The sequence below is a fragment of the Aquila chrysaetos genome, chromosome 17 (genome assembly GCF_900496995.4).
Source record: "Aquila chrysaetos chrysaetos chromosome 17, bAquChr1.4, whole genome shotgun sequence".
Taxonomy (NCBI): Eukaryota; Metazoa; Chordata; class Aves; order Accipitriformes; family Accipitridae; genus Aquila; species Aquila chrysaetos.
Window position 1 is genome coordinate 27521738 of NC_044020.1, and position 27532 is coordinate 27549269.

Sequence of the window (27532 nt, forward strand, 5' to 3'; positions counted from 1 at the left end):
CTTGCTTAGATTTCCTAATAGCTTGGGTTTCGTAGTCAGATTGTCTCTCCTGTGGAATTGCACCTTGTGAAAACGCCACTCGGGTAACATGATCCAACAAGATTGTTCAGCACAGCAGAAAGAGGAAGAGATCCTGGAGGCCCCACGGTACCACAGATGTGACTCAAAACCAAGGAGTTCAGTTCAGTTTGGGCTTGGAACAACACAGCAGAATTTCAGTTTTCCATCAAAAAGATGGAATAAAAGCTTCAGCAAAACTTCTCCCACAAGGGAAAATTTCCCAATGAAAAATCACTGACACAAAATTTGTAATCTGCTCTAGTACTTGCTCTATTACTGAATCGGCATGTTTTGGAGATTTGTTAGTATGAAGATGCGTTTTGTGCACATATGGTGTGCAAGAGTTCTGAGTAATATTTTAGATCAGATTCCTTGCTACAAAATGAGTTCACCAGTGTCAGTGGGAGATGTTTGTTCACTCCCCATTGAGGTAAAGTATTGGATCAGTGTACCTCTTCATAATTCATGCACATGATATTCTTTCTGTAACTTGGGAAGAGAAATTTCTGAAAGTTTTGTTGGGGGGAGGGGACTTTCAATATGCTTCAGATGTCTTGTTTAGTGTTGTAAAGTTCAGTGGAAGTGTATCATACCTTGTTTTACTTCATACAGCTTGCTCATATCCAATAAAAGCAGTGGCATATCCAGATAGTAGTAATAATACACAATTACTTCTCTAAAGAGTGGAGTAACAAAGCAGCCAGCAATATGAAATTGAATTGATTGAATTGACTGAATTTTGGTCATGTGCTGTATAAAATCAGTAGTCATACAGCGTTGGCTTCATAAGTCTCTGAACTGCTGAAGTTCATATAGTCATAAAAGTAGGACATGACTGACCAGGCATATCTGAAGCAAATCGTCAATTAAAGTTCTTCATATTACTATGCATTCAAATAAGAATCATTTCTAAACGACCTTCACTGGTTTTGTTCTGGCAATGCTAGATTTATTTATTTACTTACTTCTTCCGTGATTGTTGTAGTAGAAAATCTAACCCCTGTTTATTTTTTCCTTAGAAAATTGCCTTCATGGTAGCATTAGGACTGGTTACAACAGAACATTTGGAAGGTAAGATGGCATATGTTGGTTTACAGTTCAGTTTTTGAGTGAAATCTTTTCTCTGTTCTGCAGCCAAGAGGAACTGGTGATTCTGTCCTCTGAAGGGCAGTGAGAAAATAGGTGAAATGTTACCTATGCACAATTGTGCTTTTCAGCCTCAAAATAATGGGTGACCTTACTTTGCTCTGCCTCCCATCCCATTGCACAGCTCAAGGGGCATGAGCTCAAGGGGGTCTTCGGCCAGCACCAGCAGGCTCGGCATAAGCTGGCATTTGGGCTCACGCAGTCTCATGGTCCTTTCAAGGATGTTAACAACTGGAGGATGATAGTGAAGCAAAAAGCCTGCAAAGGCTCTGACCAGCTCTGATCTCATTGAAGAATCAGCGAGGTTCAAAGACGTTTACCCAGATCTTCTGTAGCAAGCATGCCCTCTCCTCTTTCCCCATGTGAGGTGGACCTTCATTTCTTGAGTTAATCATCTGTCATCTCCAGAGTTCCACAGAATAATGTGTAAAATAGCGGTGAAAATCTGGCATTTGTTTTATAAGATTTTAAGCAAATTAGAAAACTACCTGTCACAAAGACTTCCTTCCCTCCATTTCCCCCCCATTTAGCCAAAGATAAACAAACTTCCAGTCTGATCCTGCTTTTGTGCAAGAGCTGCTAGCATGCCTTCCTAGGCTTCTGAATAGGAGTTCAAACAAATACTGCACATAAACTAAATGCTCTGTCGCATAGTGTTCAGTTCTTGACAGAATGGGTTAGTTCTCATGGATGGAGAAGACACAGCTATTTTTAAGAAAAAGTCTACAGCTTGATGTGTTTTAGTTACCTGCTCAGCTAATACAAGTTGGTGTGGTTCCACCAGCATAAGGAGAAAAATCTGGTATCTGTCAGCTGACAATGATTCTCGATCACAAAAAATGTTAATGATAATTGACATTTACCACCCATCCCATGGACCATCGTCAGCAAAATACTTAGGAATTTCCAGTGCACTGAGTTTAAGTTTTATGTGCTTTAGAGTTAGGCACATGCTTAGATACCTTGCTGACTCAAGAGGTACCTACCATTTTACAGCTTGATTTCTTTTTAGTAAGATTCCCTGTGCTTCTGTTCCTTGGTTTTAAGAGAGGTTGTGAATTAGGAAGAAAATAGCATCTTAATTGTAAGGTCTTCTCAATATATGCAGCAGGTTTTCTGTGGGTCTCGTTGCCTTTTTTTCAGTGACTTTCCTCTTTAAATTTGCATTTTAGAAAATCATTTAATGTCCCAGTGACTGAGAATTTGAAAGCAGTTTAAAGAAACTTTAAGCCATCGGCCTTTTTAATCCCTTAATGGTAATGGATTGAAATGGAAATGAAAAAGCTACAGCAATTTTGGGAGAAGATTTATAATCCAAAAAGTGCAAATGATGACTGGTTCTTGTTTTCTTTGTCTAAGGAAAATAGGACAACATTTGAAATTATGCTGAAGTGCAAATTATGCTTACAACAGAGAGAACTTCATTTTGAATAATTCTTTACCCTTTGATTTTATTGGAACTAATAAATTGTTTATGTGGATTTAATGCTTATGTTCAAAACGCCAAGTACCGCTCTGCTCTGTTTGTTCTACAGTAAGTGCGGAGACGCACATTTTGAACCTAACTGCTACAATACCAATCCTGCAGAATCAATTCTTTCAGACAAATTTACTTTTTATATTCCTACTAGCTTTAAATAAATGGCTCCCACCAAGAGCTATTTACTATGGAAAGGGTATTTCTTCATGAGTATTGGTGATTACAACTGTCAAAAATACCCTTATAGCTTTCACATGCTAAAGGTTATTATTTTAGTGCTATGTCATATTTACGGCTAACAGCCATTGCTGTTTATCAGGAAGGAGCGGTCATTACACAGTTCAGTTTATTTTAGTACTTCTAATGTATTTCTCAATTTCACATTTTTGGAATTAAACTGTATCAAGATTGGGTCATTAAGAGCTTATTCACTCAGTATCATTAATTCACAGTGTTACTGCTTTTCGTCATTTTATTCATTAATTTTGTGGTGAAGGGCTATGATCCACTTCTATATGGATTTCTCTATCAGCCTAGCAGCCCTTCCACCCAATGTCCTGAGGAGCATCTTTCCCCTTACTGGGAAAAGAGCTCTGTTCTGCAGAGTCCCAGTGTGAGGCATCTTTTGAGGCCTTTACCAGAAACTGAACACAGCCGCTTCCAGTGACTGACATTCTGCGAGCTACGGCATTCCCTGAAGATAAATGGTCATTATGGGCCTCACAGAATGACCACACAGAGTGTTTATTGACAAAGGCAGCAGCTCACTGAAGCTTTGCCTCCAACATAAAGCTATCTTCAAATTTATTCATGTCTGTCAAATGTATTACAGTTTAGAGGTTTTTTTTCTGTTTGGGTTATATTTTTTAAATTAATAAACTAAGGAATAAGATAGCCCAATTCTGTGATGCAGTGAATGGTTGTAACATATTAAATCTCTTTCTTTAGGTTATTAGAACACCTTTTAGCATTACCGTTGTGTTAAAAAAAAAAAAAAAAAGTTGATAGGAAGCAAAACTTTAAAAGAATTCTTTAGTTCAGGTCATTCTAAAAATGCATATCTTGTTTTACTGTAGCAAAATAAAACCCCTGAAATATTTCCATCTAGGTTACTGGAATGTTTTAATCAGTTAAAACAAGTTAATTATTTTAATTTTATTAACCCCTGTTTTGAAACGTACACAATACTTTTCAGCAGAAGTAACAAGTAACAAAAGATAGTATTCCAGCGTATGTTTTTGTTCTATCTTGGTGTGATTATTGACAGATACACTCTTAGTTGTACATACTCCTTATATCACAAGCATGGATATTTTTTGTTCACAGTTTCCATAAATAAAGTGCTGACATCGTGCTCTCCCTCCCTGACGGCTGCGTAGGGTGGAGTACATCTAGAGCCCTTTCAGTTCATTTCTCCTTCTCTTTATTTCCATCTATTCCCACTGCTATTACTTTTTCCCCCAGCCAGCTTTTATCTCTGTACCATAGCGATGCCTCTTCCAAAGCTGCATTCCAGGTATCTACCACATGTGTGAGTCAGACTCCATCAGATATTTCTGTTGCCTTGGTGAGAGCATGTACCGAAGAAATTCTCTCTTAAACCTGGGACCCAAAAGGGCGGAGAGCTACAGATCCATCACAGTCCTCTCGTGAAGACATTCGGCCCAGTTATGGACAGAGAAAGCTCTGCCGCGTCAAACTCTTTGTTTCTTTTTCTGGGCCAGTGAAAAGTCACGATCTTGTATCCCTGTGACCACCTCTGAAAGACTAAGCGTGGGCTGCCCTAACTCTTTCCCTGCGCTGCCACAAGGGTGGCGAGGCACGGCAAGCCCTGGATTCACTGACGACGTGGCGTGGGTTACTGAGCCTGGCTGCAAGAGCCGAGGCTCCAGCTCACGCTGTCGAGACCAAAGAGTCAGCGGAGGGCTACTTCCTCCATTTCTTTGCCAGCATCAAGGCAGATGGTTCCTCTGTTGTGACATCTCCATCACCTTTTGGCCTTAAGAGCACTCCCCTTAGAGGAACTGATGCTGCCATCAAGAACAACTATCTCTTCTGGTGGCTCTGTGGCAGGCTACGGGATCCGTGTCTAGCACTTACCCTGCTAGACACCCGATTCCCTTTAGAGGATGCCAAAGGGTCTGGAAGCTTCAGGATAGAGATTTCAGCATAGCCAGACGAGTGTTTCGTAGGAAATACTTTCACAGTGGGACAGAACTGTTACCCATACAAGATCCTCCGGTTTGGAGTCTGCATAGCACCGAGGATGTTAACAAGATGCTGGCAGTGGTTGCAGCCATGGCATTTATCGCAGGTCTCGGCACAGCCTCGGATCACACGTTTCTTGGTAGTGAGATTCTGTATACCTCTCCGAGTCACATGGCAGCATATGTCTAGCTCGTGTCAGACTGCGAATACAGACCTGCCTGTACTCTTTGAATTGCCCTAGGAGAAGACACCTTCTGAGCGTGAGAGGTGACATGTTCCTGTGCCAGTGGGAAAACCCAGCCAGAATATGCAAGTAGTTGCTCTTCTGTTTTTCTTGGCTATCCAGTTTCCTTCTGATACATCCATCACTCCAAGAGTGGCGGCTTAGCCAATAGTCTTTTGTGAATGAAAAGTTTCAAATCAATATCTTGGAACTCAGGCCAGTACAAAATCCATGCAAAGTGTTGGCCTCGTCTCGAGGGACACCATGTCCATGACATGACCGACAATACTAATACCATTTACTGTAGTAACGCTTAAAGTGGTATGTGGCCCCTTTTACTCTGTGGGGAAGTGATCAACGTTTGGAAAGGGTGCCTGGAAATGAGAACTATGTGTTGGGAATCCAATTTGCACGTATCGTAAACATCCTGAAAGCTGGACCGTATCTTACTGTTGGATTGCAAGTGGGAGATAGTACTCAACACCCTGAACACCATTTTCTGGTGCTGAGGGTGCTCTGAGATAGACCTCTTTAGCTCAGACATTGGCGAAAGATGCCAGACCTTCTGCGGAACCAGATGGTATCCTGAGTTTCTGTTGGGTGTGCTCCTGGTCCTCTGGGCTGACGAACTAGTGCTCCTGCCAGTTCCTCTCGTTCTGAGAGATTTACTTAGAGCAAGACAGAATGGAGGTATCACCATCACGGGGGCATTTAGACTAACAAGATGCCTCTGGCACCTCAGTGCAGAGTCTAAACTTTGCCTTACAATATTCACATAGGAAACATTTTGGAATAGAGCATCAGCCCAGCTGTGCACGCTTCATGTCATGAGATGGATGCTGGGTGGCTCTCCTTGCTAAAGTATGTCTGCTCTTACTTTATTATCAAAATAAAAAGTAGGCCGTAAAATACATGGTTGTAATAATCTCACCATTCTGAACTGACGTCAAGAGCTGGAAAAAGAAATCCCTTATGATGGAAATGAAATCCTAGCTCAGATAAAAGTATCATTAAACCTGCAGATTTCAGCGGTCGAGGAATCCGCTCACTCCTTCGGTGTGTGTTTACAGAAGTATGCACATGGCTAATTGTTGCTAACTGCAGTCCTCAGCAAGTACCGGCTTGAATAGGTGTGACCATGTGGTGGAAGGGAGTTGTCTTGTGTTTTACTTTTTTCCAAACAGGACTGCAATTCAATCAGCCTATCTTTGCTCTGCTGTTTCCAGTGACACAAATACATTAATGGCTCATAACAACATTTTGCATGCTCAGGATTGTGAAGTTGTATATTTTTTGGTGGATAAATCATCACGCCCTAGTTAGAACTGAATCTAGCCATGCCATTCTGACCGTGCTTTTTCTAACCTCCGCAGACGAAAAGTAATGTAAATTAAATTTAAAAGGATCTCTATGCTTTCATCTGATATGAATTACAAGGCTTAACTATTTTAAATGCTTCATTTTTGTTAATAGCAGACATTGATGGTATTTTGAAAGCTCTCTGTTGATGGTTGCTGAATATGTGTCTGAAGGGATCATAATAAAAATCTTGTAGGGCAGCAGAAGTCCACCTTGAAAGAAGGAAAAAATAAAAAATGCCTGTGTTCTGAATCCTACAAGGAAAAGCTTATTAATAGTCAAACCTTGAACTGCAGCAAATATCAATGCTGATGCAACCCAATTATACTTTAGAAACTGAAACTGAACACAAAGCCCAAGGGGTTGAGGGTAAGAGCATCTTGCTTAACAAGTTAGATCTACATTTTTCCCTGATGAATGAGAAACGTACAATTCATGTTTCTTTCCATGGTTACAGAAATCCAGAGCAAGCGTCAGGAAAGAAAGAGAAGAAGCACAGCAAATCCAGCCTACAGTGGACTCTTGGAAACAGAGGTACTTTATCATTCACTTTTTTTACCACAGTTCTATTTCATGTCAATAAAAGGTTTAAGTGCTTCTTATTACAAAAGTATATATGAATGCAGAACCACACATTTACTTGTAAAGATATATTGATGTGGAAAAGAAAGAAAAGATCTTATCTCAGTATCTAAGCAACAGGTTTTCACCCCACAACATCACTTGCTTCAAACTAAAATTCGTCTTAGTTTTAATAAAGGCCGAAAGGACTAAATTAATGTGGGACCTAATTACTCTTTCACCCATGCAGACAGTCCCTTTAGGTCAGAACTGAAGAATAGAAGTGCTGCATTATGTTCAAACTTGGATTGCTATTTCTTTTCCTACGTGCCAAATAATAAATGGAGAACTTTGCTTTTTTTTATTAGTGACATTCATAAAAGGGATGTGTTGGTTTAAGAATCAGTGTACTCTGCAGGGGGTATGGAAGCCTGCATAATAAATATAATAATGCATAATTAAAAATAAAATGCTCTGGATAATCTCTGTTGTGTGTTACACTTACGCTGTTAACATTTATAGCAGTAGCAAAATTTGGTCCTACACAATATTGGATTGCAAACTTGGTGTAAAAGCATCATATAAATAGACTTAACTTTTTCTGAAATTGTTTTTTTCTTTGTTTCTGAACTGACATATATGCATTTATTCAGGTTATTAAAATTCCACCTTTAAAATTTCACCACAGTTTGGCATTACTATTTGAATTTCCTATAGGAATGAAACTGATTTGCAGCCAGCTCTCCATTTAAGCAAGATTTGTCTGTGTTCTGAGTTCTTTAAGCATAAAGAAAGTGATATTTCTTTATTTAGGTACAAGCGATGCAGAATTTTTGGTATGCCAACATTTCACATTTCTGTGTTTGTTGGCAGACAGCAGACAGATGAGGCTAAGAAGAAACCCACCACTGTAGTCAAGCTGCTTAGTGGCATGATTGTTCTTTTTTTTTTAAGTATTGGATATTTTTATACTCCAGAGCAGCTCTGGGCACTTGAATTCTTCAGAACTCCTCAACTTTTCTCTAGCAGCCTCTTCAGAGCAAATACTGATGTCCATATGTCCAGTATTTGACACAGGAGGAACCTTAACCTTGCTAGCATGAAATTTGTAGTGTCTTCTTTTAGACCTTTTTGTCCCAATGAGTTTATTAAAATACTTGCAGCAGAGTTTTCTGGCTGTAGTCTGATCAGTGTTTGTGAGAAACTCAATTATCTTGGAGCAGGGATGGAGGAGGTGATGGAGGAGGTCTGCTGCACCCCTAGTTCATACTTCTCATTATAGCTATTCTCAAAAGCATATCCTGAAGTGAAAGATGGCATGAAGAAAGAAATGTCTGTGAAAGAGTCCTGTGGCTGATCAGCTGTGTCCTCATTAGGAGTTGTCATTAAGTACTGACCATGGGGAATGCTGTTCAAGTAAAATGGAGGCAGATGGTTTTTCTCTGATCAATTAGCTGCTCAGATTGATTTGCTAATCAGTGAGTTGAGGTATTTTGTGGCATTTCAGGCATTTTGGTGCAGTTTAATTTACGGTTAGTCTACTGAATGATCTTTAATTCATGATTGTTTAAATTGAAATTGCATATAAATTAGACTTTTTATTTGCCAACGCCCCTCAAAACGGCAGGAGCTCAGCATCTGTGGTGGTGATGCTAACTTCCTTGATTACAAAAATGTGATCACAGTCTTATGTCTTCACTTGAATGTTGTGCTTTTTCTTTTCAAAGCTTTTTTCTTCAAAAAAAATTGAGATACCATTCTATTTTCCCACCCTCAGTAGCTTTTTTTTTTTTTTCCCCCACATAGGAAAGGGTTAAGTTTTGGGCTGGGTATTTTTTGAAGGAAAAAACATCTATTCAAAATTCATTAACAGACTGGCAGGCACCAGAGAATAAGAGAACAGTTTACTCACCACAGAATAAATCATTTATTAGCAAAAACCCTCTAATTTTCCTCCAAGCAGAGTCTAACAACATCTAATGGAGGAAAATGGTACTGTTTCCAGTCCTGCTGTACAAGTATTGGATGGCTCAGAGAAACAATTAGGGGTTATATAGGCTGTTAATGAAGCCTGCCTTGCTATTGACGAACAGCTTTTACCATCTGACAAGTCGGCGATGGGCTGCATTAAATTAGTTAAATATCTCAGTCAGGTTTCCAGTGGTCTGTGTTTGTAAGTTTGAAAATCTTTGGTGCTCTCAGCAGATTGAAACCACTGCCAGCTCCTAGAGGTCGTACACCTTAACTTCTGAAAGAGGAATATTTTGCTTAGGCCCTAATACATTGCTTGCAAGCAAAGTATGTTCCTACGAACTGTAGGCAAGTGTCACAGAAGGTAGTGGTGTTTTTCTGCAGGTGGGAAGAAGTCCATCACCATTTCTATATACGCAAATAAAGATGTCATCTCACAGCAACAATTTATGACACGTTTTTTCCTTATGGACGTTGTTTATCTACGAGGCTTGGAGTTGCTGTTGCTGTTGCCTTGCTCTTAGCGACCTCTGTAACATATCCTGCAGCCCAATCAATAACATTTGCAATTTGCATTTCTCTCTTGTTGATAAAATCTAATGCACATCTAATTGCTCTATGAAGAACTTGTTAGAAAGGTAAATAATGCAACTGTTTGTATGACTGTCTCAGGGGTTAGCAAGGAATATTCCAAGTCACAGAAATGGCTTGTGGATAGCTGGTTATGTGTGAGGGACGCTCATGGAGATTGTTCATATGAAATGGTAAGAGACAACCAGAGCACTTTTCAATGACACTGTGCTTGGTTTCTTTTCCCTTGTAGCGGAAACGCCTTGCATCAAATTATTTGAATAACCCCTTGTTCCTTTCAACAAGAGGTAAGCGTATTTTTAAATGAATATACTACTATTCTAATGACATGTTAAATATTTATTAGTAGGATTTCATATGAATTACTGCTAGGGTACCATAGGGCATTACTTTGTGTAAGGTCCCTGCACTTTTTAGTGTGCAGTGAAAATAGATGGTTTTCCTGCAAAAACAATTGAAGGATGAGGCTAAAGGTCAAAACTGTGTAGAAACGGATCCAAAGTCTCTGCAGTCAGTGGAAAATCCAATCTCTAGTATTGTAAGCACCATGCAGTGAGAGGACTGATTGAAGAAGGCAGTGTTGCCAACCCCAAGTACTTAAAAATATATGTTGAAAAATTGGGATTTAAAAAATAATTACTATTCTGGGCTTTTCATTTGCCTGTTTTCATCAGCTTTAAGAAACTGCCGTCCATCCTCAAAGGCTAGAAATTTACCATACCTTTTGCTTTAAAAACAACGGCTGAAAACCACACAGTTGTTCTGACTCCAAGAGCTGGAGCCATAAATCTAGATTTGATGGCCTTGAAGATGCCTTCCAATCTTGTATTTATAAGAACTTCAGGTGCTGAAAATTTCATGGTAAAAGCCTTGAGAATGAACAACTCAGAGGAGCCATTTGGGGATGATGATGATTAGCTCATGTGAAGAAGCCCATTCCAGGAAAAATGTGCAACATAGAGAGAAGGCAAGGAGTTGGGAAGTGGGAGGTGAAACACAGAGAACATTGAGTACCATTTAATTCTTCAGACAAGGCCCATGTAGGATTTTAAGAGAGAAAGCGAGAAGCTTGAGTTGCATTTCAGAAGAGGAGAGAAATCCAGTAAAAAATGTGATTATGTCCTTGCCCTCGTGTTGCCTTTATAACTTAGCGGTAAGGGAAGACAGGCCTTTTTCTAAGCCAAATATTATTTCAGTATTAGGAGCATTTACAGGGGTAATTTCAATTATGACATGAAGTTTTGGCAGTTTTTCAGTGTTTGCTCGATATCCCTGTCAAGTGTCATGTTTAGTGCTTGAGATTCACCTTTGTGGCCCTGCCGTGAGTTCCTGCACCACGTGATCGCCAACTGAAATGCAGCGGTGCTTCTCTCTGCCTTCCAGACTTCATGTGCTAGATGCAGGCAATTGGCCTACTTACCATATGCCTCTCATGCATAAGGTCTCAGAGGACAAGAGAGGTTATTACATGGTAAACAGCTATGATGACATGCCTCTTAGCAGGAGCCCATGCTCATGTGAGCCCCAGTGGAAAGAACATTATTCCTGGCTTAGTTTTATCTTCAAAATTAAAATTATAATTTATTATTTGTCTTATCATAGCACTTGTTTTTCCCATGTAAACACATGGGAAAAGCCAGGAGAGAATGGCAATGTTAGCAAGCTGTGCTGTTAGCCCCTCGGTGGATTTCATTTAAGTTAGGGTTTGATATCTCTGACCTTCTTTCTGCCACGTGTTTCCCATTTTATTTGCAAGGAAGACGGCAAGTGACAGAGCTCCAGTGATGCAGCTGTCTCAGAGCTGCTTGGAAATCAGCACTCTCTCTCTCCTTAGTTGTTAATTCCTCTCCAAGTCCTGTAGCCTTGGTTTTTCCAGCATCCAGAATCTGTGCTGGGATTCTGCATATTCTGACATTTTTAAGCTGGACTTCTTTACAGCAGAACTCCCCCCCTCTGTTGGGGTTTGTTAACTACGTGCAGCGAGAGCCATTGTGCGAGATGCTGTGCAAGCTCTGAACTGAAGACGGACGCTGTCCCAGACAGCTTGGCACTGTAGTGATGTAGTTGTCCACTTTAGGTGCAGAGCTGACTGCTCTTATAAAATGCCCCTTTACAAAAATTGTCTCCAGTTTAATTTTTCAGCAACTAGAAGGCAGAAGTGGACATAATTTAAAGTGTTTAAAACTTTTACTCTAAAGTGAGCTGAAAAGAGAAATAAATAAACTAAAAAAATCCCTATGAAGTACAGGAAACAACTGTCATTTCCAGAAAAGCAGAAGAGAACAATTCTTGTAAATTTTGAGCAAAATGTCAATTAATCAGGATTCATTTATCTGAAAATGTCTTACCTGAAACGAGGTCACATCCCCTGACATGTATCATTTGTAGAAAAGACTCTTCAATTATCAAGCCTCTGTTTATCTGAATAACATTTATATCCCCTGAGTAATTGTGGTGTCATATCACGGTGGATCTCTGTGTATTTGTGTATATGAAGTGACATCTACAGATTTTATAAGTCTGTGATTATTTATGGAACTCATTGCCAAAGGATGCTACAATTGTTGGGAAAAGTAGACAAATTTATGGAAAAAAAAAATTATCTAAGGCTGTTAAATATAAAAATGAAGATGCAAACTCCAGGTTAGGGAAGCCCATAAACTGCTAGTGTCTGGAAGGATACTTCTGGAGCAGAAAAATTTACTCTGTGTTTGCCCTGTTCTTGCACTGTGTGAGAAGCAGCACTGAATGCTGTTAGCAAAGGACCCAGGGCTTTATAGCCTTTGGTCTAACTTAAGTGAAATTGTTCCTTCATTCTTATGTTCCTCTTTCTACATGTGTGTGAGGTCTGAATGTGTCTGCATCTTCATGTGTATGCATACATCAGTGTATAAAATGAATGTGTAACAGCAGGAAGCAGCTCCCAGGTTGGTCTTTATATGAGGGATCACACTGGGGCAGCTGTATTCCCACTGTGATCAGAGAGGGAGCTGAAGAAGGACAGAAGGACAGAAATATCAGTTTAGTTGTGTCTACTTTAACCCAAAGAAAGGCCTCTCCATCAGCTGTTTGTCAGTGGGACAGTGTGCACCAGCCTCTTACAAATCAGCAGCAAACATTACGACCCACTCTGCGGTTTCCATAAAGCTGTTAAAATTTTCTGGCTTTTTATTTTTGGACCAAAGCGTGATGAATTTCAGAAATATTTTTATGAAAGGCTTGGCCTCCTTTCTGGTGAGCTCTGATGGTTCTTGTTCTTATCAGGCTGTGAATGCAATCACTACAGACTCAGTTCATCAAAAGGTCAGGAAATCTTGGCATTTTGGGTGGGAGTAGTTTGATGATAAAGAGTAGATGATAACATAAAGCTCACTCCCACAAGTAGCTGACCATTTTGGCCATGAATCAGCTGAACATTTAAACATGTGTTTAACGGTAAGTCAGTGGCACCGATTTCATACTCCAAGTTAAGCGCCTGCTTAAGTGCCTTGCTGGTTCAGGGCCAGACTGTTTATCACCCAGCAGGCTGAAGTCCTAAAGAAAGACTTTTTGACTACTGGCATGTGGAGAGGAGCTCCGCATGAAAATTTCTGAAAATTTGAAATAGAATGTGTTTCTCATACTACAACATTTTAGCATCAGACCTTTGGACATGGGATTCCTGCAATGTAAATTTTTAAATCTCAAATGGTAACTCCATTGCTTGCTGTTGCATTCTTTCCTGCCCACGTTAATTTTGGCAATGTCCTGATCCCCTGTGTCACAGCTTGACTAAAATTACTCCCATAGCTGAGAACTAGCATTCACTGCAGCTGCGTATTTCCCACTAATCTGTTCTCTGCCCTTCTTTCATACGCTAGCAAATGAGGATCCATTCTGGAAGGTATGTGTAGCAAAATTTATGTATTACCAGTGTCTTTCTCATTACCGTGTAATTCATCGCTTGCTTCTGATTATTGTAGTCTCTACCAAGGTACAAAATTGCAGTATTCTCTTTGCCTTTCATACTGCTTGTGTGAAACATTTCCCACTTAACTAAACCTTTGAGCCCCTAAGTTAGAATTTCAGAGAGATGAACTCTTGGGCTTTCATATGCAAGGCTTGAGTTTAATGCCTTTGTCGAATCCACTGATTGAGAAATTGCTAGTCCAGATTTGTGGGTTTAATGAAAATTTTAAGAAAAATGAGTAACCATTCTAGTTTGTATAGATTAAATCTCTTTACATTGAGGTTAAAATTAAGACTTTTGGAGCAGGTAATTTCTAAAGAGAAATATTTTGGAGAGCAGTTTTTTGACAGGACTGAGTTAGAATTCAAGATACAAGCCTGACTAAAACTATCATGAAACATTATAATTAATATCCCTAAAAATGAAAATATGCTTTTGGAATTAACAAAGGTACAAAATTATTCTTCTCCTTCCTGGAAAAGCATGAGGAAAATCTAGGGGTTTTATAATGATTCACAAGCCATGAGAGTTTCAAAATCAGTATCATCTCCTTTATTAAAATGCACTTAATTATACAAAGAGTAATTAACGTTGCCACCAGATTAGCATAGCAATTTACTACATGACATTGTAACTTTGTTGATGAGTCTTAGTTCATTTTATATATTGCTCCAGACAAAGTACTAATCAGTCTTGTTGGAGAAAGGTTGTCAGAGCAAGTCTGAACAGAGAACAGTTAGTGCCAGGGAGAGCGGAGGGACAGAGGAGCCCTCTAGAGGACTTCACAAGAGAGGGTACACAGCAAAAGGTTCTACTCAAGCGTCCCGTTTTCCTACCTGCTCTTTGAGGCAATGGGCATAAACCATGGAACTGTGCTTTTTCCCCAGAAACTTTTTCTTGCTTGCTTCCTTCTGCTTTGGACTTGAAGGACAAGGGATCCGCATATTGGCTTTGACCCATGCTTCAGACTAGACCTGTGCATGGCGATACATGCGTTGGAGTGACACATTATCAAAACCAAGTGCAATAATTCCTACGTCACAAGCTGGCTATATTAGTCGACTCCCTCCTGTGTTTGATTAGTTGGTTTTTATTTTTCTATCTGTTTCAATTTATGGAACTTGCTTCTGGCTCTTTGTTTGTTTGTATTTGTTGCTATCATACACTGTTATTTCTGTCGTCTTCTACAGTGGCCAGGGTCCTTTTGACAATTAGATTTTGTGTTTGAATGAGCCTGTCTGCTGCAATAGCGGCTTTGAATGCTGTATAGAGAGTAGTTCTCAATGGATTGACTTTACCCAAGCCATCCTTCTTCTCCTGCAGAATGAGATCCACCACGATGAACACTGCACTGCTTGCAAGCGCGGCGTTAACTTGCAGCCCTGTGGCACATGTCCCAGAGCATATCACCTCAACTGCTTGGACCCACCCCTCAAAACTGCCCCCAAGGGGGTTTGGGTCTGTCCAAAGTGCCAACAGAAGGTAAGCTACCCGGAGCACAGCATGCCAAGAAAAGAAAATGGGAGAGACCTCGAATTTGTGTACCACTAAACTAATTCAACCTCTGGTCACAGCTTAGGGGACTACAGTAGCTAAAGTAACACTGAGAGGCTTTTAGTGCAGTTTGCAGCATTTGTTTCTGGTATTTTCATCGTCCTAGAGTTAGAACATACACTGAGTGCCTTAGCTTCCCTGTAATTGCATCTGCTGAGATTTGTCCTTTTAAAATGTCTTGTAACTTCCTTTGTTTCCCTTCTTTACCATAAAGCTGCCAGCATGTAGGTTTGCCATACAAGTAATGTAAATGTTACAGATGAGGGAGACAGTGTCAGAAGGAGACACTGTTCACCAGTGGATCTGAAAGCTGTGAGGAGAACACTTCCTTTTCTTTAAATCATGTTTATTACACACAACTATTGATCATAGTCATGTCAGAAATGCTAATTTGTCTAGTTGCTGTGAATAATGCTGATTGCATGAACAGGAAAACAATTACTAAAACAGTACGGTGTCACTAAATTGTAGAGCGGAGGCTTAGATTTTGTGCTTTAGAGTTCTTTGTGTTCAGCACTGAGATCACTGTTCTGTTCCTTTGAAAATGTCAAGGGGAAGTTCTAGTATGCAGTTGCAGAGAGCAGAGCAGCCCAGGATTAGATCCACGCACTCGTGTTTTCATATGGACCACCAACTTCTCCCATGCTGAGGAGACAACACTCCTGACAGTGTGGAGATCTGCTTGTCAGGGGCTGAAGAATGTCTTCTGGCCACGGCAACAAGAAACAGGGGATTCGTAACCCCCTTTTAGCACTGTTTGGTAGCGCTGTTTATAGTGATGTGTAAAGGAGTAAGCCCCAATGGAGATGGCTACTCAAATTATTCTCTCGGTATTTTTCAGCTTGCAAATTCTGAGACAAGGACCCTAGATCTGGTCCTGCAGCGCTGTGAGGCTGGAGGGGGAAAAGCATTAATGTGTGTTGTTATGGAGTCCTAACTTTTTATTATTTCCTGGGCTTATAGGTGTTAAAGAAAGATGACAATGTGCCATGGACTGGAACTCTGGCTATTGTTCACTCCTATGTTACTCATAAAACAGGTAGGGATTAACGCAGCTATTGACAAGGGATTCCCTGCTCGTGACGGGCGATGCCATTTGAGTCCTTCACAGCACTAATATTAAAGTAGTGTTGTAATGCTACCAGGTATGATGGCATTATTAAGCAAAGGGCCATAAGGGGCTGTGACTGGGAACAGCAGGTCACTTTCTCTCCCCTTCCCCTTGGTCTGCTCCTTCGCTATCTTCTGTCTTTAAGTAGGCTGAGACTGATTTCCCAGGAACTTCACTCTGTGGAGGAAGCTATCATCAAAGTGGTGCCTTCCTGAGAAGAGGGCTGAAAACAGGATTTTGAGGCAGAATCATATCAGGCTGGGAGGCAGACACACACAGTCAGGCTAGGCAGAGCCATGTCACTGGGTATGTAGCACGATGCCAGACTAGTGTCTCGGATACTACAACAATAACAGCTCCTAATTGTTTCGGTATCGCAATCATTAGCGTCAGGTGTCGTATGATATCTCTGCATTGACTATTACTTCTTTTTGTTCCCTGTCGCACTCTTACAATGGGCTGTCTGGGGCATTAGATCATATTTATAAGGAGCTTTGCAGAGATCTGGTACTGTTATTAGTGTGCTTTTCAGCCAGGGTCGCTAACTATTGCCATTCCAGGTGGATGACCTGTTTTTAAATACCATTCACCTCTTTCTTGGAGACCTCCAGGACCCCATGTGGTCCAAGGTTTAATTTTAATTCATCTCAAAGGTGCACTATAGCGTTTGGGTTGTCCTGTGTGCTAGCCGTTGATGTAGACACATGCATGCAAGCAGAAACTCCAGATTTGTTTGGCTGTACCTGCTGACAAAAGGCTAATGAGACCGGAAACTCACCATTCAAAATAGGTGCTTCTGCTTTCTGTTGTCAAGTGCACAGTTTTGCTGTATGTCCTTTTCTTAACTTCTGCATCCTTAATCTTATTGTTCTGCAGTCAAAGAAGAAGAGAAGCGAAAGTTATTAAAGAGAAGCAGTGAGCTGAAGAGTGAGCATAGACAGTTAGAAGAAAAAGATCGACTTCTCAACAATGCAGTGAAGGTAGGACACCTGACTGGGGACACAGAGTCTCCTGCAGAGATATTTATAAAGAATTTATGCCTGAAAAACTGGTATTTTGTGGCTAGAAAACGATTTATTCTCCCAAGCTATAGATGTTCAAGTGTGAATGTGTTTCTGAGGAAGAACATGTGGTTTTCCTTTATGCACAAAAGCAAGCTGCTGTGGCAGGCTGAGGAGGAGAAATCACCTGAATTCCTGTTGCACACACACCCCCCCCCCCCCCCCCCCCCCCCATCAAAATAGCTGTGGCTGCCTGCCTTGTAGTGCCATACACAGCTCTGATCTACCCAGTGACTTTAAGGCATTTCCATTTTCCCGGTGAAAAGTTTAGTCACAAGCGTGTCCTCCAGTGGTAGCTGCTTGTCTGTTAGCTCAAAACTCTTGAGGTTAGGTAGAAATAACCATCTTTATTTGTCTCAGGGGCTGAATGTTGTGACAACCTCTCCATGACTGGAAACGGATTCACAATCATTTTTTCCGCAAACTCATTTCAAAACTAAACGTTGGCTGGAGACGTCTCCCACCCATACCATGCTATGAGGACCAGTCTCTGCAATAACGACTGGGCTGAGTTCAAAGCCATAATTCCTATCCTCCATGGCTGGAGGAACTTATTTGGGGCTACCTCACCTCAGGCCCACTCTTACAGGGTAGCTGTTAGCTTGCATGGCAGTCTCAATAAATATTTGAAACTTCCTTATTCTGGAAAAGTCGAAGTGGCAACTGCAGGAGTAACTGGTCACTACTCGTTTTACCACTGCAGTTATCCAGAGGAGGCACGTTAAAATATTTATCACATTTAAAATAGAGTGGAAAGAAAAGCAATAACTTATTAAAAGACATCACAGTGGGGAATATTCCCCGTAAGTGTGTATAGCCACCATCAGCACTAATGGAAACACACATATGTATGAAGAAGTGACTCTGGGGTACGGGATATCTTTAGTAGGTAGGAGAGTGCAGTGGGGATGAGGTGTTCGGAAAAAGAAAAGCATTTGGGGATGCAGTCAGCTATCAGGTGTATGTCAGGGCTGTCAAAATCAGTAAGATTTCTACCTAAGCAGAATCAGGTTCTTTCAGTGGGCAACACTGTCTTATTTAAATGGTAATATCAGCTCGTTATATTTATTGGAGATATATCCACTTGAAAGGGGAAAAGCAATTAAAGGTGTTCCGGCACAGAGCAATTTAATTTCTGACATTTGCCTTAGCAGAGATTTACATTCAAGAGAACACTCTCATACACACCACAGGTGCAATGGTATTATTTGGTAAAAACAGAACATGATTTATCCTTCACCTGAGATTTCATCTGTCTAAACCAACCTCTGAGCAGCTCCACGCAGTTGCTTTTCAAACAACTTGACTTTCAAGTGAGGATTTCCCGCTTCCCCAGGACTGGAGGATCCCCACCCCTACCCCGGGCAGTCTAGACAATAGCCAAAGAGGAGCCGTCTGCAGACAAGTAACCAGTTTCGCCAGACCCCTGGGCCCACTGGGAGAAAGAAAACAGGGGGTTTCAGATGTTAGAGGGGCCACTGTCCCCTTCCATCTAGCAAATAGGCTCAGGGCTTTGGTCTGTCACATAGTCCCTCGCAGGCCAGCTGATAGCGTGAAGGATGGGACGTTAGCTGCAGCAGGACGCAGTTGGGGAGGGAAGGGAGGTTTACTGATTCTTTCTTACCTCTTCGTGGAGAAGAGGGAGATTTGGGATGCCTTCGTTTGGCTCCTGCTCTCACGCTCATTTTCATGTAGGTTTGTATGAAACTTTTCAAGTGATTGTGGGGTGCGCTTTGGCCACCCCATAGGAGAAAGGCTTTCTTGTGACTGCGGTGGTATAACAGCAGTGTCTTAGATCAAGTTTTCTGCCAGAAAGATATTGACATCATGTTTAGAGAGATCAACTTATCTTCACAGTACTGACTCCCTAAAATGTGTGGCACGTACAAAATGCATCATGGCGAGGTTTATCCCTCAAGCGTTTATCAATGCCTTTTGGCAAGATTTTGAGACCTCACTGGTGCCTCCGGTACTTTCCAGTAATACAGCTATTACAATCCCGTGCCAGTAATCTCTTTGGAGTGCAGAAGGCGTTTCTGCCGGGCTGCCTACAGGATGAGGTCAGAAACGTCCTCTGAATGCATTTGGACTGGGATGAATATTGTTACCTTAGATAGCTGCTGCAGTGTATGCAGCACTGGTGATTACTCCATTCGTTAAGCTGTGGTTTTGCTATCCCCAAAGGAGAATATCTTTCATTTGAGGAGGACGTGCGCTCAAGACACAAAAGGATGTTTGGAGAGATGTTTGACACCAATTTGAATGTATTCTCAGTCTTTCCTTCTCTCTCCCCTTCTCTTTATTTGACAGAAATGCTTAGAGCTAAAAACCAGCCTGTTGGCCCAGCAGAAAGGGACTCAGTCATCACTGGAACGTCTCAAAACCCTCATTAGACTGATACAAAACGAGCAGATGATTCAGGTTACCATGACGACCACCACCACCTCCTCCCTGCTAACTGTCCCCTGGATCAAACCCTCCCCTGCCTCCGCTGCCATGCACAAAGCCTTGCAGCAATCACAGGGTAACAACTGACAGCGCCGGCTGCGAGAGAGCGAAGGAAGGGGGGAAAAAACTTTATACACATGCGCAGAGGAGAGATTAAACTGAAACAAAGGAGAGAAGGAACAGTCTCAGTTTTGATACGCGTAGAAACTCGCAAACCAATCAGTCCAGTTTGTAGGTCACTGTGGCAGCAGGTTCCCACGGAGCGGGTTGTGCTGCGGTTTTGTATTTGCCGAGACCTTCAGTGCTTATGAGATTTCTTTTGTTATGTTGGCCTTAATGTATTTATGACTGAGGATGAACAGGAGAAGTATGGCCGATAGGAAGCGGGATATCCTTTTGTGGGGGGCAGACAGGTTTCCAGTTCTGCTTTAAGGGGAAAATTTTCAATGCAAAGAGTTAGTGAGCTAGTAGAGTAGTTGGGCTGAAAGCTATGTGTGGGAGGGAAATCGGTGAGATAACCAGAAACTGAACTACTTAGGACTCGACATGGATTCTTATCAGAGGAACAAAGTTGGCCCCGTTGATTCAGGTGACCTGGAGATGGGGCCGTTTTGACCAGAACGGCGTCACGGACACTCACAGAGCCTTCGAAACAAAAGATCGGTTTTTTTCAGTATTATTAGAGTTGAGAATTGCAGATATTTAAATAAAGAAACTGTATGAAGTTAGCGTTTCTAGTAAAATATTGAAGTATTTTCATGCTGATGCTTCTGTATATGCGTTCCGAAGTATTTAAAAAAGTATGACTGTAAAACTCCTTACTTTTTTGCAGGTCCTTTTTACTTATTTTGCTATCGGTGTATTTTTCTCATGGAGTTTTTGTGCAAGATTTAGCATAAACCATAATAGTGGATATCTTTGGCAGGTTGGGTTTCGTTTTTTAAAGAGATTATTTTGGGGGTTTTCTTTTTTGTTAATTTTGGATTTTTTTTTTTAAGGAGAAAAAGCAAATAAATATTCTGTTTTTTGTTTCTTGCCAGTACAGATAATATGCCAAAAAGATAACTTTACATTTTTGTACTGCATTTTTATTGTTAAAAATATGTAACGTGATTTTTTTAATTATTATTTTTCTTTTTTGCTTGCAGAAATATCTGCTGAAATGGTACAGGAAAAAAAAAACTGCCTCAAGGGGTTGTTGTTTCTCGTACTGGATAATATCAAGAGTTCTGGGGGGAGGGACAGGCTATGGAAAACGTAAAGGGTTTGTTGTTTTGGTTTTTTTTTGAAACTTGATTCCTTTTTAGTATTTTGTTGGATTTTAGCACATTTGGGAAGCGTTTAGCATTAGCCTGAGAAAATCCCAGTGCGCCTGCTTGTTTCACTAGCTAGTCTTCCTGATACTGCAAGGGTCCGCCTGGCCCCCCCGTAGGCCACAGCCCCCCGTCACTCTGCGGCCTGCCCGGGAAGGTAGTGATGGGCACCCCGGTTTTTCTCAAGGTCACGCACACACACCAGATGCCATCGTCTCTGTCGTTTATGAGTTCTCTGTCAATTAGCACAACAGGTACTTAAGGAAAGCGAGAAGCCACCAGAGCACGACACAAGGCTAGTCTCTCACATCAGCATATCACATGGTGCCGAATATCTTTTTTTTTTAAAATAAAAAAACCACACGAGGGACTGGCTTTTTCCGTCGCCCATCACTAGGCAGCACATGGTCCCTTCAACCATTTTCACAACTCCGGGAGAAACTGTGCAGTACTATACAAATCTATTTTAATACACAACACTCGGTTGAACAAGATTTTTATATTCTTTTATTGATGAACAAAGTGAACTAAGTAAAACACAATTGTAATACATTGGTTATTGTATGCCAATTATGCATTCTAATGTGGCTTGCAATGTAAATGTTTTCAGGTTTAACGATTTTTTTTCCTTCTCAGACAAATAAAAAAAGGAAAAGCGTGGAAGGTTGAATATGTGAAGAATTTCTGAAGAAGTGTCTTGGACTGTTAAAAGTAGTTATTTTGAAAAGGGGACTGTCCAGTGGATAGTGTGCATAGAAAAAAAAAGTGTTTGTCTTAAATATGCCAATGTAGTTTTACTTCTTTATGATGCATTAAACTTGATTGACAATTTAATGGCGGTGTTGTCGTCGTGATATCTGCTGCCGAGGGGATGCAGCGTGGCCTGCCCAGGGCCCGCTGCTGTGACCCCTTCCCCGGCCGGGCTCCGGCCGAGGGGGGGAAGTGACCGGTGCTGGTTTCTCCAGCGCTGTCTTCAATTTTCAGATTTAAACGATGCCAGAATGACTACAGTACTCGCTGCTTTCCTTCTTCCAGGAAGACGGCCTCTTCCTTGAGGCCACCGCGTCTCCCGGGCAGGAGCACCCTGTCCACTCCCTTTCTTGGCTTCCCACCTCTTGGAATAATTTCCCATCCCTCTCTTCCCTGGATCTGCACGCGGAGATGTTGGCGGTACCTCAGGTCTCTCCCTTTTCCTCTTGCCCGTCTTGTGGGTTGTGGTTTTGAAGTTTTCACCAGGATTTAAACACTGCGGTGGGCTTGGCCCAAATTGAGATGACCTGAGTCATCTCGGGAGCGAGCCCAGGGCTTCGAGGCAGAAAAAGGTTGTCAGCACAGGGTGACGTGCTGCCGTCCGTCGGCCGAGCTGGCCGCGCGTGCTCCTCACCCGCTTTGTGCGCTTGTGGGTGGCGCGGTCCTCGCTGGCGGCGGGTCACCGCGGAGGGACTTGCCGCAGACCGGGCACACGCGGTTGGCTGCAGCAGACCTGCTGGAAGAGCCGGGGGCTTCGGGTTCACACCTGCGCTTTCAGGTGTTCTTCAAAGGTGTGGTGGGACCATTTTGTGAAGTTGTTTATCAATCACTTTGTAAACGCAGTAAAGAATGAGAGAGAGGTCCCTCGCAGGGGCTGTCTGGTTTCTGGCCGGTGGAAGGGACAGAACTTCCCAATAAAATGAACCGAATGAAAGCAAGACGTTACAGCTGCATAAAATCTACCACAGTGGCTAATGCTTATGCAGAGCAGAAGCAGGGTTGGGTTTTTTTTTTTGCCAGGGGTAGGGAGAAAAGGTATTTTTTTGTTTGGCTGGGGAGGGGAGGGGGGGGTTGCCTTGTCTTCACTTCCTGGCAGCGTCACCGTTTAATTTCGGGCTGCAGTTAGCGGGGGAGCTCGGCGCTGCGTCCTTGCTTCCCCTGCAGCTGGGCTGCCCCCTCCTCCCTCCTGGCCTCTGCTACGGGAAGGGCACCCTGATTTTTCCTAACATTGCTTCCAATTTTAGAAGGCGCCTCTCCCCCCAAACCAGCAAACCCAGAAATCGTAGGTAATCCTCCTCCTCCTCCTTCTGCCACCACCCTAATCTAGAAACTCAGCACTGTGCTAACAGACAGGAGCCAATTACAGAGCTCTGCGTGTTGCCTTAATAATTAATGCGGTTGCAAGGGAGCGTAGGCTTACGCTAGCCTTTAATCTTTGATAGTAATTTAAATTAAGGTTTTGGTGGAGATTTGTAGGAGCCACAGTAGCCTCCGTGTTCCTTGCTGCGGCACCAGGCATTGTCTCTGAAAAGAATCGGGAGCTGCGGGGTTCCCAGCCTCCCCTCCCAAGCGAAAGTTATTTTTACAGCTATGCCAGACTTCACAGCTTCAGAGCTCTTTATTTTAACATGACAGACTGTTTTCTGTGCGTAGGACCTTTTCACATGCCATTAGTTATCTCGCAGAGGAGCTGCTCTGCAAATAGCCATTCAAATGAAACGTGTTGTCTCCAAGCCTGTCAGTTTTATATTTGCACCTCTTCAAACGTAATTTCGCCTACTCTTCCTTCTCTCACTGCCTTCCCTTCCTCAGAAATGAGAGGAAAAGGAACTCTTCTGTCTGTTGGGAAGTAACACGGAGCAATGCCAGCCCTTCCCAGCAAGCAAAATGAGGAACGCTGGCATGGCTTGTTTGTGTCAGGATCTCGGACGTTTTTCAGGCTTCATACTCCTAGAGGGAGAAGCCACGATGGATCCACTATGCTCTAAAGGCTCAAAAAATCAGGAAGCAAAGTCAAGACCCCTCAATTTTTTTTTATATTTAGCTCATGATCACTGGCAGCAATTTTTGCACGATGGCTTTAACAGTAGCATCAGTCCAACTAGTGGCTTCTCTTGCGGTAGGCCTCTATGTAAGGATAACAGCACAAACCCTACAACAGCTATATTGGGAGTTTATTCTACATGCCGACATACTCATCACATGCTTGGTTTCCTAGCAGTTTGATGGCCTATTAGGAACACTTAAACTTTTAGAAGAGTGCATTATAAACTGATGCATACTTTTTGTTCTGTGTTCTGCAGGTCCTCTGTAGTTGAAAAGAGAGACATTACACTGAAATGAGTGGCAACAGCCACATCAGATAAAATTCCACTCACTTTAATCAGATTTTGCCAACTGCAGCTTATTTTGCTTAGGAAATGAAGCCTGGCTTCTGAGATCAATCACTAGTGACTGACTGGTGCAAACAGAAAATGCCAGGCTCCGCTTCTGTAAGCCACTTTTAAGTTCACCATGGTGAATATCATTAAAGGAAAAGTGGGGTTTTTTTCTTCCCTTAAAAAAGCAAACAAAAAATTGTCATGATAGAAAAAAATACTACAAAGCGTACACAGGCATATAGAGATTCTAGCCAGGGAGCAGGAAAAGAAAAAAAGATGCCATTGCTCTTTGAAGTTGCTGTTTGCATTTGTACTGGCAGATTGCAGATGACTTCTGTGCTGTTTAAATGCAGCAGAAATGCTACACCCCAACCTTTGATTATCAGCCTCACTCATTAAGCAGTTACCACAGAAAATTTAATTCACTTTTGTATTTCATCTTTGGGCTTGAGATGCAGCAATAAGTAGCCTTTCCCCTCAATATTCATGCTGGAAACATAGCTGACGGGCAATCCAGTTGCTGTTGACGAAGCGCTCTTCCAGTTGCCGAGACGTAAACTTTGCCGCGAACATCTCGGTGCTTGCGCTTCGTCCGTTCCGCGTGGGAACTGCGCTATTTCGTTGATCTTGTGTACCCCTGCCCCCCCACTACGGTTGTGGCTAGACTGCAGAGCAGAAGTGCTGCCGTGATTGCGGCTCTCCATCGCCTGCCGGGGAGGCGGGCCGGCCCGGCGAGCGGGTGGTCTGGCTCACTCATTGCACTCTTGAACTCCTGCGCGCTTACTTCCCTCTCGGGGAGCCGAAGGGAAATGTAAGGAGAGCCCAGGGTGCCGAGCAAGAATCATGGCTAAGGCATTGCCCTGAAAATCAGAGTGACGCTAGGTTCATTATTTTCCATTTCAGGAGGCTTGAAACAATAATGTCATGAGTGAGCCCAATATCTCTTTAAAAATTACATCTTCCCCGCCTCTACGCACACTCCTCATTTTCCGAAGTGGGGAGGTTTGCTGCAGCAGCACAAGGGAGAACGAGCCGCGTGCAGCTCCGGGAAGGGACTTTTTATCCCTACATATGGGTGAGCAAAGCTCCGAGCCGGGGAGCAACAGGCGCCGGGCAGCACCAGCAGTAAGCCTCCTCCCTTGGTACCCAAGCACAGGCAACCTCCAAGGTACCAGAGGAGTTAAGAGGTCTTTGAAAAAAAATCCAACCCCCTCTCTCTCCTGGTCATCCAGGACATCTCTTTGTCCCGCTGCCAAAGCGCTCTAGGTCATTGAAACCCAGGGTTGTGGTTTAAGCTGTAGCTGCTGAAAAAGAAATGGTTGTGCCATTGTTGGATGTGGACATGAGCATCGTTCACCCTGATGGGCTTTCGTGACCCTTCACAGCAGCCCTTCCCAGTTGTCTTCGTATGCTTCTTAGGGCCACTTCTGCTTTGTTTGGCCATGGAAATGGTATTGCTTTGTCTTAGTTAAAAACCCAAGGAGAATTAGGAAGGGGTGGCATTACAAATAAGTGCACGAAACAGCAAACTGAGAAAAATGAAATGCTGGTGTGAATATTATGTTATTGTTTAAGTACACTCGGAAATTTTCTAGTGGTTTGAAATTGCGTCATTAAAAAAAAAAAAAATACATGTTGAGCCACTGTGTTAACATGCTTCTTATCTTCCTCGATTACTTCATGACTGCAAAAAATAAACCAAGTCCCACCCAGTAGTTCACTTCATCTGGGGGTGCCACCTGGATCATTGCAGCATCATTACTGGGTCCTATTCTTAAAGCACGGAGGAGGTCGACGGTGCATCATTTCTAGCTGCAAACTTGCCAGGGGAAAATAAATACCTGGCTTCACTGTGGCTCGGGAGGTTCCTTGTCACGGGACCGAACACCCGATGGGCAACAGCCGCTGCAGCACGTCCCGGTTGCCAGCTGAAGGCTGGACTGCACGTCCGTGCTGGGCAGCAGCCGCCAAAGGGAGAGCTGCATTAGGGAACACCAGCGTGAGCCTTACCAGCTCAGGAGCTAATCCCTGTGCTATGCCGTGTGACGCTGCTAAGCACTTTTAAGCCGTCCCAGTGAGAGCTTTTGCTTACATTGGTATGTTTGTACTTCACCTGTGATGGCTCCTCTGTTTTATCTGGCTTCTCTTAAGCTCATGGCTAGACAAGGGACCGTTTAATGGCTTCCTAGCTGGTGCTTTGAATACACATTGGAAGAGCTCCCAACAAGTTTATGTCTCTACCTGCTTTTTTTTTTTTTTTAAAGCTCTACTTTGCACATGGCTTTGAATGCTACCCAGGACCTCAGTGTAATACTGACCTTGGGAAGTTCCTGGTTCCCAGTTTACTTGCCCAGCCCATCCTTTTCCTATGAACTGACACTCTTGTAATGCTCTGAAAGAATAAAATTTGTCTGTCATTGAAGCAGAAGTGTCAAGCCCAGAGTGGAAAGGAGAACTTGGCACGTCCCTTCTTCTTCATGGCCATTGACAGAACTGGCGGTAGCTCCATCACCTGTGGGAAGGGTTTGCCCAGATACGGATGTTACCAAGCCCCGTTAGCTGTGTTCAGTGTTGAGGGTCATTTGTCCGATCCTGCTCAGCTCTGGGAGGCTCCAGCCTGATGGAAATGGCTGATTCCAAGGACTTTTTACACAACATATTTCTACATGGTTTTTTTTGTCCTCCCAATGAAATTTGTCTCAGGGTTTCCAAGCGGCTGGGGAAGAGCTGAGCCTGTGCTGGGCACCGCTGCCCCAGCCGCCCTTCCCCTCTCCCTCTGCTGAGGGGCTCCGGGGGCCTCATCCAGCTAGCATCGGGGATCGGGGAGGAGAGAGTCACCACCAGCCAAGTGCCGGTTGCATGAATTCATCTGAGCTGGGATTTGATTTGACATCAGCCAGCCGGTGGCTTCAAGCTGAGCAGTGTTGGAGCTAGAAAAGGCTGGGGTGGCAACACTGATTTGATGTGATTTTTCCAAAGCAAAACCAGCCACTGTCATGGTCAAATATGACATATTTGAAGTAGAGGAGATGGCCCTCTGTTGCACAGTTTCTCCCCTCTGCTCCTCAAGTCGGTTGGGTTGGAGGAGGGTGAGTGAGAGCAGGACTTGGCCCTTAGACAAAAGGACATTTGCTTTATCAATCCCTCATATCTAGCATTAACTCTTGTACAGGAGGTCACGGCTCTAGTTTCCAGCAAACACTTGCGGTCTCTCTCCACCTCCTCCTCTCTCTCCCCTGTTTATCGAAAAGCCTGGAGTTGGTCCAGGGAACAAGGGATTTCTGGGTTCAGACCCAGGGTGAGGGGTGTTGACCTTTCAGTCAGGTTTTGGCATAAACTTCAGGGGTGAAGGTCCCCTTTCAAGAA

General features: G+C 42.7%; 1 protein-coding gene across 2 annotated transcripts in view; it reads left to right on the top strand.

Moving 5' to 3' along the window:
• PHF21B (PHD finger protein 21B) overlaps positions 1-21869 on the top strand; it is a 164762-nt gene extending 142893 nt beyond the window's left edge. For both annotated transcript variants that reach the window (XM_030041344.1, XM_030041346.1), the window contains 8 exons: positions 1080-1131; positions 6934-7010; positions 9832-9886; positions 13460-13482; positions 14872-15030; positions 16066-16141; positions 17090-17193; positions 19585-21869. In XM_030041344.1, coding sequence (XP_029897204.1) covers positions 1080-1131; positions 6934-7010; positions 9832-9886; positions 13460-13482; positions 14872-15030; positions 16066-16141; positions 17090-17193; positions 19585-19809 — 771 coding nt within the window. In that variant the 3' untranslated portion in view covers positions 19810-21869. The remainder of the gene's footprint in view (positions 1-1079; positions 1132-6933; positions 7011-9831; positions 9887-13459; positions 13483-14871; positions 15031-16065; positions 16142-17089; positions 17194-19584) is intronic.
• The last annotated feature ends 5663 nt before the right edge of the window (positions 21870-27532 follow it).